General features: G+C 29.4%; 1 protein-coding gene across 1 annotated transcript in view; it reads right to left on the reverse strand.

The window, feature by feature from the left end:
• Nucleotides 1-15,125, reverse strand: part of LOC116771105 (estradiol 17-beta-dehydrogenase 11-like) — a 28,801-nt gene extending 13,676 nt beyond the window's left edge. The window contains exons 1-2 of the mRNA XM_032662816.2: nucleotides 14,899-15,125; nucleotides 4,232-4,633 (exon numbers count right to left, since the gene is read on the reverse strand). Of these exons, the coding sequence (XP_032518707.2) occupies nucleotides 4,232-4,544 (313 nt within the window). The 5' untranslated portion in view covers nucleotides 4,545-4,633; nucleotides 14,899-15,125. The remainder of the gene's footprint in view (nucleotides 1-4,231; nucleotides 4,634-14,898) is intronic.
• Nucleotides 15,126-18,104: the final 2,979 nt, after the last annotated feature.

Consider the following 18,104-nt stretch of genomic DNA (forward strand, 5'->3'; position numbering starts at 1 on the left):
TCATCTTAAGAAGAGTAGATGGCAAAGAGCAAACACTACCTTTAATCAACCTTCATGGATCTGTTAATTCAAGCAAAAAAAACGTAGATAACCAATGCCACATATAATGTCGTGATTAAATTTAAGTGATATTGTTTGCCGATCTGAGCAACGAAACGCTTTGTATAAATCTTATAACACAAAATCTCTCTTTTATGAATACTCATTTTGTTTACGAAAAATCTTCAAAGTAGTTTTTTCTTAATGAGATCTAAGACTTTCGCGAGTCATTTAAATAAAACTAATATTTTTTTGGTTTTAACTACGCGAATTTTGAACACATGTGTTTCACATCTCGTCTGCCCGTGATCACGGTTGCTGAAAAGTAACCGAAACTCCCGAAGTTGAAGAGCGCAATTTCCGCCTATTTCGACGACAAAGACAGAACAATATTTTTTTCGAAGGTAAAAATAAATAAATTGATTGATCTTGTAAACATATAAGGGTTAAAAGAGAATACATAGAGAAGGGAAAATAATTTTGAGTTTTATTTCTTACTTTTTACCCCCAATCCGCGACCCTTTTTCCTACCCTCGTATATACAATATTCCGTCCTAAATATTTATACCAATCTATATACGCTAATATTATTACGTAAATTTGGTTTGAATCTGATGTTTATTTTTACTTTACGAGTTAATTTATTGGCAGAAATGGCTTCGATTACCAAACAGATTCACCAATTAAAACGACATAGATATAATAAAAAATAACATTAAAATAATAAATGTCAACTTAATGCCACCACATAAAAGCCTTATAAGTGAATAACTTAGTATTCAGATTAGACATATAATTAATGCTTTGTATTTATTAAGATTACTTTGAGCTGTTCTCCTTGACCTCCGGCTCGTGATTGCGGCCTCATGTGATTGCTAAGTTCCATAAAATACTATATGTATTTACATCATAACATACATAAATGTTACGTTATACATTTTTGTTATTAAGGACACATTTTATATTCAATCAACCGCTCACGAAGCCTCAAATCTACGGTTAGAATTCAGATATAACTTAATGCTGATTTAATATGTTTTTATAATATGGGATGAAAATTCATCCGCTTTGTGATAGCCTATGGGCATAGGAAAAGAGGAATAGTTATTCCAGCTTCTTATTTGTCAGAGTAACGCAGCTTCTGTAGCTATTTCAGAAAGTTTTTCTATCATATATCAGTGATAGTAGCTCGTATAAGTATTTTTCTACTGACTTCTAATCAGCTCTAAAGCTTTGTTAATTTATTTTTATGTCGCATACATACGTTTACTCATGCATTAATAGAAAGAGCTAGATGTCGCTTTTTATTCAAAAATACGGAACGGCTTTGATGCAACTTAACAGAAATATACACTATATTATGTAAGAAAAAGGGTATAAATTATACCAAAATTGGGTGAAATTATTTCAAGGTCATAATATAATTTCGCGGTTATATAAAGTCAAGTGGCAACATTATAAACATAGCTATCATACGATATTTATGTATTTAAGCACATGCGTATTAATTTTCCCGTAAACCATTTCCGAACGTGGACCAAACCGTAGGCTATTTATTGTGTACACGTAGTTAATAATGAAAAACTAAATTTGTGCTTACTTTAACGTAGCACTCTAAATGTTATATAGGAACAATATACTGTTACTGTTCATTCAACGTGCCATTAACATATCAACGTATTAGAAACATGAATTAATTCTATCTGCTAATAGCTTTGAGTATTAAATATCGATTCAGCTGATTTCTTGCCTCCTAGCCTTAATGATTAAATCAATACAATTCCAAATTAATGTTTGAATCCTCATTGTCGGTAACAAACACGTGCCGTTGGAGGAGGAAAACGTCATTAAAATTTTCCTCATTTATATGTTTTTCTTTACCTTGTAAATAACTGCTCAAAATAACTATCGATGTTGATTACATTACAACTTCGACAGATCTATGATTCGTTAATGGTTGTCAAATAGAAACCGTATATTTTTTGCTAATATAAGTCTTTTACGCTCATAATTTTCTCTATATTTAATTAAGAAAATATATTTTTAATATCTCGTTTTAATTTGTTCGTAACTGATAAGAAAAAAACACAATTTCAATGTGAATTGCGTTCCTCAATAAATACATATAAATAGGTATAGCAGAACTATTATACTTTTCTTATCTTTCTCTTATTTCGTCGTGGATTTGTACGCGGTACAAGATGAAGTGGGAGCGAGAGGTTTGACTAGTAGTTTGACGATCCAACTAGCCACTCATTGAATTTTTTAAAATTTAATATGAATTGTTTGTTCCAATTTAAAGTTATTATATAAAAATAAAATAAAATTCGTTAAATTCTAATTAAAATTAAGACTTGTTAATCTTTAAATTTAATTAAAATAATATTTTCTTTGAAGTCCTTATGTTAGGAAAATGTAAATTTAGAAAGCATTAAACAAATGAGAGCTGTTAATAATAGCTCTAGCCCACTGCAGTTTCATTATAGATAATTACTACATGAGACACTCTGATACTTGTCTCCGGGATTTATTGTACGATCTAGATTCTAGATTCTACTTCAGCGTGTTGTTTTATTTTAAGTATTTTATGTTATAAAATTTAATTGTTATCGTTATATAAGTAAAAAAAAATTTAAAGATTTTTTTGAAAATTTCAATATTTTTTTTCACTGAATCTTTTTTTTATTGTACGAAATTACAATGGCGTATGGTAAATACATACTTATAACCTGTAGGTGCTAAACATTCTTTGAAGAAGTTATTAGGACAAAAAAAGATATCTAACTGAAACGATCGTTCAGTTGAGAGTTAAGACCATTATTAATAAAAAATACCATAACAACGTATCAAAACAAAAGCACAAAACCTCTGGGAACCTTAAAATTATGGTAAAAAAGAAAAACGATCTGTTAAAAATTTACTACGAGATCATTATCATTAGCATTATTTATATAGAAGTGTCATATAAACGATACTTTATTTTAAAAAATATCGTAATATGAGGCAACCAGAAATAAAAATATATAAAACGTTATATATATATGTAAAACCTACATACATCTCACAATATGTGAAAACCAGAAATATAATATTAGAGCTACATAAAAAAAATATCCTTAAAGTGTGTGAAAATGACATTCATAAACAGGTTTCTACTAATTTTGCATTAATTCAAAAAAATATAAAAAAAACTGGCCTTTGATATATATTGTTTTATGAAATTTCAAGTTATGACAAAAACACTCCGGTGACTGTCACACAAAACTTGTTTGGCTTGTTCCTGGTCGCTGATGAATATTCAACGTAATAAAAACAAAATGTTTCTCAGTATCGATCGACAGATAAACTTTTTATTGGCGTTCAAAAATCTTAATCAATGTTAATGTTAATATTTAAATATTTCTTGAACGCAATGAAATTTTACAACGAAGGTCTAATAAGCTAAAACTTGCGCCATTTAACAATAGCGTTGAGCAACGAGGAACGTATTCACAATTTTCACGGTAGACATCGTGTGTTGTGCAAGTTTAGAAACAGAATATTTATGTATTTCACTAGCCACCGCCGAAACTGAGATGGTACCTCTAAAAATATCATAAGTAATATATTGTATAATTCCTTAACCTTATATATAATAAGTAATAATGTTTAAAATTTAAATACAAAAAAAAATCATTTACCGATACGGATTTAATTATAAACAACTAAGTCGACTGAATTTAAAGGAAGCTGTATAGACATAATCCGATGTCATAAAAAAAAATGATTTTCAAATCTAAATAACGTTCTAAACACGCGTCCAACGTTATACACCGTTATTAAACTGAAGTGATATGTTTGTTTGGTGTCGGCTATAATTGTATTTGCACTTTATCTCTGACACCGTTCGCCAGTCAAGGTGATGGTAGTTTACCAACCTTGTTTATAAAAATAATATCCTTATTTTCATATTATTATAATGTATCATACAATTTAGCCGTAACAGTTGTAGCTAGTTTTTAAAAATACTAAATATAGTTAATATAAATTTAGTTATGAAATATTTCTGTTGGTTTTGTATTGAGTTTGAATTGGAATAAACAGACTAGCATTTTATCCCAAGATTTGACAATTTGACAAACCTCAAACACAACAAGAAAACTCCGTCAAATGTATACACAACGGTTTATATTAAATATCGTTAAGAACATACCTTGTCTATTGATATCCCACAGCACCACGACGCATCCAAGCCTGGCTAGCCTCAAAGCAACGAGACTTCCCAGCCCACCCCCTCCCCCGGTCACAAGAGCTATACAACCTTTGAGATCCTTCTTCGGATGTCCTCTTATGGATCTGTATATTGCTTGTATAACATAACCAATAGCAAGCATAAGGAAGGCGAGTACGTCAAGTATGGTCTGTATTATTGTATACTTGTCTCTCATACATTCTGGTATTTCTCTCGTTAACGGCCCGGGTCTGATACCGTTCATATACTCTGTGGATTCTCTGTCAGACGCCATTTTTTTTTTATGTATTCTTGCTATCTACTCGCTATGGAATGCACTTCTTTGGCTTGGCCCATCAAAATTTGGTTTAGTCTCGAAATTATCTGAAAGAAAGAAATGTTTATGAATTGATGTTATAAAGTGAGTATCATCACTATGGTATGCAATTTATTTATAAATTAGTGTATAAGATATATTAAAATTATCATCTATGTGACATTATTAAGTAATATTTTTTTTAAAAGGCTTGGCTTTATTTATTATTAGCATCGAAGTCACAATGGAGAAGTTATATTTAAAAAATATATGTATGATATTTATATAAAATATTTATAAATGCATTACTTTTAACTGTAGTGTAGTTTGATAATTTATAAAAACACAAAGGCTGTAAAGTTGAATATATATATATATATATAATTTCAGCAATATATTTCCACGATAGGGACTTATAAAGTAAATGTTTTTATTTTACCGATGGGTGTTCTAAGTTTATGCGGCGTAATGACGTGTTGTCGCTTAGATACAATAACAAAGTGCCCGGAAACAGTTTAGGTCACGGTCTAGTTGGTTTTAGGAAGACTGCCTAGCTATGTGTGGTGAACCGTTCACGTTATATCACATGTTACATAATATATTATCAATACAATCTGTCCTTATATTATTTATAATCTGTGATATTGAATTGCGTTCTTTCAAGTATAACACGTCCATCATAAGTCATGTCGTAATTAAGACGATTGTTAAAATTTAAGTATCCTATAGAAACAAAAGTGTTTATTTGTCATTTACATTGCAACAATATTTTCTATAAAATATTGATCGAACAAAAAATGGTTAGTAAGTAGTGATAGGAATTTCATTTTATGTTTTCAAACGTTGTTAGTGGGATTATCTCAAAGCATATGTTGGTTCGAAGTAATGTTGCAACGGTCGGTCGGTGAACGCAACTCTTGCGACAGGTCGCCAGTTGGTGTTGGTACCACCATCAATCAAGGTTACTGAACCAAATGTTAAAAAGAAAATCTCATCCCAAGTACATATACTTCACACTTTCTGAGTTACATTCGATTAATAGTTTCTGTTTTGTCTATCGAGAATACTAAGTAAGGTATCAGTTCTGCAGAACACATCAGACTTTGTGAAATGTTTCTTCATATGGAAGTTAAAATAGTTATAGTTTCCCATTCAGTATAATATATAGGTTATTACATTTAACAAGCAATGAATATTAGAATAAGAAAATCAAATATCACATTTTCTAAAATAACGGTAATGGAAGACATGTTATTGAAAATTTCCAAGTAGTAAATTAAAACAGAGCAACACCGATTGTGGCTGAACGCCGGACGTGAGAGCATTGAAATGTTACATGGAAACAAATAATGAAAATGTTTAGCGTGTTTAATTAGCTGTTGTTTATTAATCAATACTCACACACACACACACACATATATATATATATATATATTAAGGGAGACGGATAATTTAGTTCTAGCAACACCTTTTGTAACTTCTGAAAAAAGTTTACTGGCATCCAGCGAAAGTTCCGAAAGTTAAATAACTAGAAAATAAAGAGAATTCACTCCTTTATAGTTCAAGGATAGGGGAGAAATTAATTTTAAATCTAATATTAAATAGTATAGTTACGTATGATTTTTATATTATACACAATGACTCATTATTTGGTATAAAGAAATTAAAATAACTATAGTAACATATATAATAAAAAATATTTGCCGTATGTAATCCCAAGATTGACTTTAGTCAAGATTCCGATATGGTTTAAACGAAGAATACTTGTGCAAAAAGTTGAAGTATAACTGCAAAAACCAGATTAATTGTTAGTTAAAAAAAAATACGCAAAATATAATAACGACATATATTTTTGGATTCATAAAACGTTTTGGCGTAAGCTTCCAAACAAAATTGTAATTAATATATGTAATTAGTTACTTAATACTGGGCAAAGATTTTTGATAGAAACAGGAAACTGAATACGTTTTGCTTGACGAATCAAACTTGTCGTAGTCGGGGAACAAATTTTTTTTTTCTAAACCACCGCTTCATTCGCACTGGCATCGTTGATTATGCCAATGTCAACGGGTTTTTTTTTAATACTTTGTGGAAAAACACGAAGGGGCACTAAATTTTAAATATCTATAATGAATTACGAACTTTGAAGTACAATGCGCTAAACAAATTTCTCTTTCTCAATAAAACTTTGACAGATAAAAAAAAAATGTTGCCAGTAATATAAATTGTATATTTTTTGTTATTGTTCATAAACTGTACTAACATAACCAAAATAATCTTGACATTTCGTTGATAGTATTAATAAAATTAAAAAACGTAATTAAAACTTCGAGTTATATTAAGGTCAGTGTCAGAACGATTTAAGCGGTGTCAATATCACAGGACAGAACGTATGAAGAAAATTATATTATTTAAGTAAGACAAAATTGATTTTGGTTCTGATTAATCTCAAGATTTTTGTTAAATGCAGAAGAAAATGAAGCATATAAAAGTTATATACAATCACAACAAGTTTCAAGAGGGACGATCCTATTAATAATTTACACGCAAACGTTTGTGTGTATGTTTATTGTATATATCGATGTTTGTTGGACTCTCAAGCAAAACTGCTCAGCGGATTTTGTTAAAACATTCTTTTAGGATAGCTTAGACATCAAGACGCTTAGAATAAGATGGACTGTAATCTGCCTTGCAATTCCGGTCAATTCCACAGTAATTTTTCATAATAGTAGTAAAATGTATGAAGTCACGTGGCACTTCATGAATTTCTCTCCAAATATTATTTCAATATCGGCGCAGAAAAAGCCACGGCCAAAAAATAGTTCAGTATTTTGAGAACGTATGAAATATCTCATATTAACATTAAACAGGACTTTCTGAGACCGCTCTCTTATTAAATACATGACGTATACGATAATTAAAAAAATTTAAATGCTTTAACGCATTTGCAATATTTTATCTTACTATATAAACAGTCAAAACTATCCTACATCGATGATCAAGCGTCACAGTCCATAAATCATATTTAATCTTCACACTAACTTAATAACTATATCTTACGTCAGATAATTCCGTAACATTATTGCCATATAAAATATTCAACACATATTAACTTAGTATGTGTCCATACGAAGGCATAAATAAAAATTTACTAAACAGTTATGAAATTATTATTAATAAGTTGGGCTGTCCGTGACGTAATCAAACATGGCGGATCACGAAATCGAAATGAGTGTGACGATGAAATTCTTTTATAATGACAACTATTTTGAATTTTTAACTATGCAATCTAGAGTCTTCTTTAAAAAATATTATTTATAATAATTAAATAAAAGCCTTTATTCCATTCGACGAACTCCTTCGTGTTTTCTCCACACAGTATCCAAGATTATAGTTCGTCCAACAAATAAAAACGCTGACATTGGCAAAATATTCCGAGATTCCAGTGCGAATGGAGCCATGGCATAAAAAAAAGAATATATAAGATACGTTCAAATTAATACGTTAATAAAACGTTCAAATTACTGCTCAGAGTATTTTTTGTGTTATTTTCGTATCATCAGCACTTGGATTCCCGATCACAATTATTATTTTCATAAAATCGTCCTCTATAAAGGTAAAATTTATGCAAAAATAAAGACAATTTTAGATAAATTCAATTGAAAAATTCACTTCAATCAAATGACGTCCTATAAGCGGAAGTCAGAAATAATTTAATTTTTAATATTATTTATTTATAATGCATCAAGTGTCATCTGTTTCCGGATAGTTATCAAAATAGCCTTGTGCCTAAAATACTTTGCCGACACATATCGATAAACTAATTATATATATTATTGTAATTTTAATTAATAATTTCTTAATTCAGATAATTTTGTGATCAGATTTCTCAACATTACTCGATTTATTACCTGCTTCATATAATTTTATTAAATTAAAATATCATTGTGTAATTTATGTAAGCTGTCAGATATTGAAGCCAAAAATATAGAAAATTATGTGTTATGCAAATTTTATATGACTTACTATGACATACAAGGTCGAGGTATATAGTTTGTCTTTTTAATTTTGACATATAACAAAAAGAACAAATAACACTTATCTGGTTCTCGCAAAAATAATTGTAGAAAATATGAGATATAAATAAATAAAAAAACTTTTAAACGATGTTATTTTGTAATACGGAATTATTTTCTTTTACAAAACAAAGGTATGATATTTTTTTTATATTAGCTAAAACTACACCGTTTTATAAATTCTGGTAAATTTATCAACGTAATTATTTACAATAAAATAGTTGAAGAAAATAATTCAAGTAGTAAAATAAAGGAGTACCTTTATGAGCGTATAACGGTTTTATTTATTTAGGTTCATGCACAATACATACTCGTTAAAAAAATATATATAAACAATAAATACTTTTTTATAAGCATTCTGCTCCCGCACAAGTGATATACTATAGAAACAGAATTGCGTGATTGTTTTAATACATGTCATTTGTTATTGTACTATCAGATGGCAGTCATTATTTGCATAGAATTAACATTTAGTTATGTCACTGCCACAACTGGGTAGATAAAGACTAATAAATCGATAACATGTACTTTTGAATTCTTGGAGCGAACAATTAAGTTGAAATAATAAGTAATAATTATTTTAGTTTTGTCGTTTTTTCGTACTGGCCACTTTGATGTCAAATACTCTTTGGTTAGGAATTCCAATTTCAAATTTATTTACTCATGCCTTTGTTTTTCGAAATGCTATTAAAAATATTATTATGCGATATCGATATAAAACGATCTCTAACATATTTTTCATATAAAATAATTTAGCTCTATACAAATTGATTGAGTTTTAAGCACGGACACGCTTTGGGCAATAAATATATTTAGGATAAAAGGGACAGTCTGCTTGTTTAATGAGCACATATAAATAGTATAGACATTTCTATGGTTGATATGTAATATTATATATATGTACATATGTTAGGGTTCCAAAGAACACATATTTTGATTACCGATTGAGAGGTCTTAAATATCAAAAACAATGTTAATGAAGATAGACGGACAGGTTATAAACGAAATAAAATGTATACAATACGAATTACGAAGGAGTTTACTGTGTACTTATAAAAATATTAATAAAAAAAGTAATAAACAGTAACGTCAAAAACCAGTCCGTCTAGATGTCGAGGTACCGTTGGCTGGTGATTTGGACGTTTCTGAACTTTTTATACTTTCTCTGCTTTCTCTGTAACCATTGGGCAAAAAATTATTTTTATATTCATACTCGTTGCTCCCGCGATTTCAACCACGTGGACTTGGAAACTGGATTAACAAAAAAACGAGTAATGTGTGAGCAAAAAATATATATATGTTAACTTCATGCAATATACAACGCACATGTTATATTCTCGTAAAAATTACACGAAACTTAGGATAGAGTAGGTCCAATATTCTATGACCTAAATATCTTAAGTTCTCGTTAAAATTCCGAACATTTGGATAGAAAAGTAGGAAACATACATACAATTTATAAAAGTTATAATAATAGTAAGGATTTTTTTTCACTGACATAGAAGCCTTGATTATGTATGACAGATTCAAAGAACGCACCTCCCATTTATAATGATAATATATTTCTATAAATTATGAAAAATATTGTTGATCAGATTTCAACAAAATTTATAATATCTAATTTTTATAGCTTATTAAACCACCATTAATATTTCCGAGTTGTACTTCATAATGTTATCAAATCGTCGACTTTTATAACAGACGAAAAATATTAAAAAAATAATTCCACAGATTATTAAGAGTTTACGCATCAAATTAAGATAATCTTCATTAATAAATATTCCTGGTGAATGACGCTTTGAAATAACGTTCATCTAAAACGAGTAGGATACAAAAAGACATACATAAGTAACGACCAAATACAGAACCTTCAGAAGTATCTTAGAAAAATTTTATTCAGTAATCCGAATTGGTTCGCCCATTACGGTTTCATAGCTTTTATGTAATAAAATTTGTTACAATCGAAAGCGGGTCATTTTAAGCGATCAACATGGACGCCGTTTCAATATACATCTTGCGGGAGGTTGACAATGACCCAGAATAACGTTTACAAGCCGACACCACCGCTGTTACGAAACACCTTGCACTGATAACCCGTCTTATAACTAATAGTTTAGTTATAAATTAAACATCAGATTCCTTTTTCATCGACTTCAAAGACTAAAGTTTGTATGTAATTCGGTATGTGTAGATACGTGTTTTATTCATTTAAATGAAACTAATATTATTCGGATATACTACGCGTGCTTTATTTTCGTAAAAAAACTACATAATCCCGACGTTTCGGTCACTTTTCGACAACCGTGATCACGGGCAGACGAGATGTGTTCACATCTGTTGCTGAAAAGTAATCGAAACGTCGGGAGTATGTAGTTTTTCACAAAAATAAAGCACGCGTAGTATATCCGAATAATATTAGTTTCATTTAAATGAATAAAACTCGCGAAAGTCTTAGATCTCAAATTTTAGATATTTTTTCATTTTGTTAATTGCCATTCTAAAAATATTAGGTTTTAACTATTAAAATAGATCTTTCTAGGTAAATTAATATTTATTACTCTTCCAGCAATCCTGTTTATATTAAAACAATCTATATAATTAGTAACTAAGTTACTTTTAATTTTCAATATTTTACGATTAATAATAAAAAAACTTCTTTAGTTTGGAAATATAAGTGTACCAAGACATTAGTCTTTATTAAAAACACATTTAAAACTTAATGTAGGCTATTATTATAAAAAGTTTAATGAAGATATAAGATTCTGTACGATAATGATGGCTTGAGATGAGGAACTGCCACGCGAACGAGGACATAGTTATGACGAAAGAATGTACTATATAAATCATAATGTAATAAAAATACAACGTCTTCATGTACATTAATATGACAGCAATTAGGAAGACGAGGCTTTAAATAAAGAGTTTCTATTGGAAAACCACAGACATATTTGTTTACTTAAAAGCAATGTGAAAATCAAGATACTCCGTTCATTATAAATAAAGAAATAAATCATTAGCACATCTTATAGCTAATATTTTACGAAGGAACACAAAAAATCTAATTAGTTTTGTTTTTTGTTAAACAAAATAAGATTTCTTATATCGATCGTGACTTAATGGTCAATATCAAACTGAAAAGATCAAACAAAACAATCGATAATTAAAACATCCATATAAAATATGAGATGAAGTTATAGGTCCATTAAGTTAAATCGAAATGATTTGCATAACACCACAAGTCAACGTATATCAATCAATATTCATTTTACAGATACAGCCATATTAAATAATTCTTTAAGAAGAATAAAAAGCAAAGTTCAGTCATTATTCTGCCGATCTAATTTGCATATAACATAAGTCACTGGGGCCATTCTGGACCATAGATTAAATAAGTCTATGATGACCACGCGAGTCAAAAACTGGCGTGCAACTAGTCGGCCTTCTAAACATTACTCAACGGCTAGCTCGTTTGACGCGTTGCGAATTCGGAAGACATATACTTACAGAATTCTCTCTCCAATATAATATTCTGTTCCTTAATCTCATTTCCCGCTGTTTTATATTAATATTGTTATTTTTAATTATTTATATTTAAACTTCCGTTTCCTCAATTAAAATTTAACTTATATTATTTATCGCGAAAATAGGTTATACATAAAAATATATATGTACATATAGTTATGAAATAATTTTTCGTGACAAGAATGTCGTTAATTAATTAAGTGTTTTTAAATTCATTTCCGAACTTCCACAAAAAAAAAAAACCTTCTTACAATTAATGTCGACAGAAAAGGATATATGTATTTCGTCTCGTTAATTTTGTACAGGAATTATAATTCTTTTCGAAATAAAAACGGCATTTAATTTCATAAGATTGCCTAATTAAATGGATCACTAGAATATATTCTACAGATGGATAAAATTTATAAATTAAATAAACTCTGACGACACAATAATTTCATTTCAAAACTTTGGATGCCTTTCAAAAACTTGATTTAAAATTTTCGAGACAGGATAATTACTATTTCAAAACATTGAAACTGGTTTTTTTTTTTATAAATATGTATTCAAATGTGTGCTGTCAACGACTATGTTTTTTTTTTAATCAAACATTGGTCGTTAATCATCAATCGAGCTGGAAAAACGCAGTTTCATTGTTGATTACAGATAGCTTATACAAGAAATATCACCGACACATAATACAATATTTAAAAATCTTCAAAAAATACTTCCTGATAAATATAATTTTTCGTGTCCATTATTTACTAGACATTTCAAAGGGGGATTCTTTGCATTCTGGTGTTTGTTTAAAAATAGAAACATCTATAATTGCAATAAATTCATGTCAATTTATTTTTTCAAAAAAAAAAAACAGGTAATGAAAGTTTTACGTTCACGTTTCAATTTACCTGAAACAATAAAAATAAAATCCCATGAGAAAAAATCGTCTAGTCAGCTGATTGACTGCTTTAATTTAAAAGTAATATTTACTATTTAGTAAAACTATTTGAAGCAATTCAGTTAGTGTTGCAACACTTACATAAACGATTGTTTCAATATTTTATACATTTTCTTATCATTTTATGTGTAACTTTAAATTCTATTTGAAATAATGTTAAACAATCGTTTTGCAACGAGGTTTCACGGATCTAATCTTCGTATTGTATTTCAAAATAATTAAAACAAAAATGAACATGATAAGAACTATACATAATTAAAAAATACACAATAATAATTTACGATTATAATACATTAAAGTATAACATTGTAACGACGTTTTCACATATGTAAAAATTAATTTAAAAAATTCGTCTTATTATACATAAAAATTCATAAGTGAAATTGTTTTTGGGTAATACTTTATACTTTAAAAATAACAGTTTAACATTAAATTGTTATATTTTTTATGGTTTTACATTATCGGGATATATTAAAAAGTAAGCATTTTGCTATTGAAATTTCATTATCACCTCCGAATGTATAGGTATATATTTTATATAGCTATATAATGTAATATGTATTACTAAATTTAAATATGGATTACAATTTTAAATGATTGATTGAATGGCAACGAAGTTGCAGGCTGCACCTCCACAGGAACCTCGTTTGCCTTTCGCTAGTTCTTATGTAAGAATATTGTTTTCAAGGTTCTATTTAAAATATTTGTGACCCACAAAAATGTCACGGTTTTTCACAAGTTCACGTAATTGCTTTACGTAATTGGTTTAGTCAAAAGCAATAAGTAACTATTATGTGTCGGTGTACTTACCCACTACAGATATATCGATAAAACATATTCTTATAACATAAGCAAAACTGTAGGTATATTTTTAGTCTATCTTCCTTTTGCATAATTCATACAAAATATACATATTTATTTTATTAATACTACTTGTTAAACTTGTCTGACTGTCGATATGTGTTAACATTTTTGTATATTTGGTAACTAATTAGTTCAAAACATAATGTTGGCAATGGCCTACAGAAGATTCCACTCATATTGTAGCTTGTTTCACAATTTTGCAAAACATGGCTGCGATTGCAAATAAACGTTGGTATATTTTATATTACATTGATATCTTGATCGCCTTGCAGAAGTCGTTAAATGGTAGCATATAATTAATATAATACGGACCGCCAATCACCGAAAAAGTTATGTTGTAAGCGCGTGTCGTAATATATTAGAACCTTCCTGATTTAAAGGGCCTTTACCTTGTAATAGATTCAAACTGAGACATTGTAATTAAATAAACTAGCTATGCTCTGCTTCACCAGCTCGTTTGTGTGTGTGCACCGTGGAAACATTGGCGTCGTTTCCGCTTTTTATATTTCGTAACTGACTTGTTTTACTGTGAAAAATTTGTTTTGATATAAAATATATTTCACATGATGGTTTCGAATACAGTTACTATGGTTCTATCTAATTGGAACTCTAATTTTGCGAGTACGTTTTGTTAACTTTATTTGGCATATAATTTTATTTCAAGTAAACTATAGTTTATGCCAAAACAGACAGAGTACAGACACATCTCAAATTCGTATGACAGACCGAGTTTGCCTTTAAAATCAGATGTCTCGAGAAATTTATCTAATTAAAACCATGGTGTTTCATAGAATAAAATCTATTTATCAATTCAAAGTCAGAACACCAAGAACCAAGATCGCCTTGAAATACTTTCGAATCTCTTGTGAAGTATGCGAAAACGTTTACCTAACACAAATCAACACTTAATCAACACTAAAATGAGACTACTCACCAAATATTTTGCACTACATGAACAAATCAAACGGATCAGTTGAACACAGCACGCATAAATTATCGATGAGAATGGAAATTATCGTTTTTTAAAAAAAAGATTTTATAAACATAAATTTAATTAACGCGTCTCGCGCGCCACATGCGGCGGATTATGAAAAAGTTCGACAAAGTAACAGCGTCCGATGGCGATCATCGACTAACTGCGGGCTTCGGTTGCGGAGCGCTAGCAGTCGGCGTACAAGTGCGGTCTGCGCGCGCAACTAGCACCCTCGCGGCGACCTTCGGCGGGTGTGTTTGTTAAAACAAACAACCTGCGTTCGAACTTCAAACAATTGTGAATGCGTTTTAATGGGAACTGTACATATTGAGAACAATGGCATAATCTTTTACAAGTTGAGATGTCTGTTTTTAATTGGATCTCTGATATTGTTTTTTATTTAAATCTTCAATCTTGTGAGATAATCGTACTATTATTCTAAATAATAAAAATTATCAAAATGATAATTATGCTGTATATTTTTTGTTAATGTTAGTGTAAGAAATATAATTTATTTACATATAGTTAGTGAATTTTAGATAATAAAACGAAATACTAAATAGTTTTAAATTATTATTTATTACTACTTGATTGAAAGAACTAAAATTATTGTTTCAAGTCGTTATAGTTTCTTGTTCTGTTTGAGTTCATTTTATATAAAACAGTTGATTAGGACAATTGAACTACATTTTAATCTACAGATTATATTAAGTTTATGCTTATCTCTCGCATTGTCACACTATAAACGATTCGTTTAGACTTTTACCCGGGACTTACACTCGCGTACGCGTCGCTAGACGAGGCACGAGCCGAAGATTACAATTTAAATGGTCGCTCGAGAGTGTAAATTACAGTTCTTATTACCAGTGCATTGAGAGTAGAATCGTTTGTAATTTACACTCTCGAGCGACTATTTAAAATGCCACCTTGTGCTTCGGCTTTCCCATTTATCAATAAATGACCTATAAAATGTTGCCACTTTATAGGTCATTTATTGATAAATGGGAAACGCTTCGCATATAGTTGGACGTTGTGAACTTGTGCTACGCGTACTTATTCATGGCTTGATAATGTTAAAATAAAAATCTAGAGAAGTAGTTTTTATTTCATTACTTACATAGCAAATGTTGTTAGCAGTTCAATTATATTTCTCCATATTTGGCTGTTTTATCCGGAGCTTGATATCCTATAATTAAAGGAAATATAATTTTTAATATACACATACATATCTATAGCTATAGGTCTTGTTATTAAACTATAATATACGGGCTAGTTCTGTCTTCATATTTGAAACACGCAATATTTGATATGTAAATAACAGCTTTTCCGCACAAGACTATTTGATTTTATTTTTAAACATTCCCTCCAAATAATTTATAAAGCGATTACCAAATTTAGGTTCTCATATACACACGCGAATTAAATAATGTTTTTTTTTTTAAGATTAGTTTATTTTTGTTATTAAAATAATTTTCTATGATTAGTATTTATACCCTTAAGATGGGTTCGATGGTCGAACTTAACATAGATTGTTTAGAGATTTTTATTCGTCTTAATAAAATATGATCATGCGCGATGTTATAATATGTATTAAAATTTGTAAGTTTTATATGATTAGAGGGTGGCCACTAATAGTAAGGGTGGAGCACCTACATGAAGATTTATTATTAGAGGAATTTATAACAATAATAGCACCGTTACAATGATTACAATTTCTGCCTTTATTAATTCTACCCTCCGAAATGGCTAAACCGATTTCCGTGAATATTTTATTAATCTATTTTCGGGAAATTATTTTAAAATAACTTGTTATTGTCTATCAGTTTATATGCATAAAAAATTACAAAACTCGAAGTTAGCATCATCATAATCATCCTCAGCCTATCGAAGCCCACTGCTGCGCAAAGGCCTCTTCTCTCATGGAGAAGGTTGGAGCATTAATCACCGCGCTTGCTCAAGACGGGTTGGCGATTTCAATCTTATAATTTGAAATTATAAAGACCAGGTTTCCTCACGATGTTTTCCTTCACCGTCTGTCAGTGGTGTCTAAATATTCTTAGAAAGTACATATGACTCGGAAAAGATCACATTGGTACTTGCCAGGTTTTGAACCCGCGCCCTCGCGTATGAGAGGCGGGCCTGTAACCTCTAGGCTACCACGACTTTCGTAGTTAGTTATTCTGTAAAACACTCGTACGAGCTATCGGTTAAAGTTCGTTTTAAATAGAGTAAACTTATAAAATATTTCAATATTTTACGTATATAGTTTTAAACATATATATGGATTTAATAAAAATATATAAATAACTGTGGGAATATATTTAAGTATAAACTCACATGTAATTGTCATTATATATAATAACAAAAAGATATTAAAGTTTTTTGCTAGTTTAACGCTGTAGAGTGTAGGGTAATTAACATTTTTTATGTTATTTATGTTCAATAATAAAAAAACTGGTTCCAATTAAGTTTATTTCTCATCCGGCTATAAAGTATCGTCATAGTTTAAAAAAATATAAGCATATTCAATAGTAATCAATATTGGTTACATCTATGTATTATGACAGTCTCGGTCAAAAACCAATTTTTTTAAAATGTGTTTCTAAATTTAAAATAAATATTCAAATTTGTTTAAAGTATAAAACACTTAATAATTTTCTTCAATTATATATTAATATGTTTTGGTGGTTATCTTATTATTAAAAAAAAAGACTCTCAGGATGTGATTGACTTTTTTCAAACACTTTAACAATGTTCAACGATAAAATGCCTAGTGTTGTACGTCGTGTTATAATAAATATAAAATATTTAAACTGCAAGAGAATATTATGTTTTCACATTTTCCATTGAGTAATCTATGTCTAAGCGTATTTTCTTTTTTCTACATAGAAGGCGGATACACGTGAAAACTCATGTGATAACATAATGAGGCAACGTCAACAACGAAGCAGACAGTCGGTTTCGCCTTGAATTTTAATTATACACCAAAAAAATATATGTTAACATAAAATTTGATTAAAGAAAATCTATTTTAAATGTTATTTATTTTATGTGTTATAAATTATATCTACGAAATGCACAGAACTTCCTTGATTTGTGTTTAAAGCAATAATTACAGTTTCCTGTATCTCTATCCCAAGTTTGCTGCGTCAAACTAAAAACGAAAC

Source organism: Danaus plexippus, chromosome 17 (assembly GCF_018135715.1).
Source record: "Danaus plexippus chromosome 17, MEX_DaPlex, whole genome shotgun sequence".
Taxonomy (NCBI): domain Eukaryota; kingdom Metazoa; phylum Arthropoda; class Insecta; order Lepidoptera; family Nymphalidae; genus Danaus; species Danaus plexippus.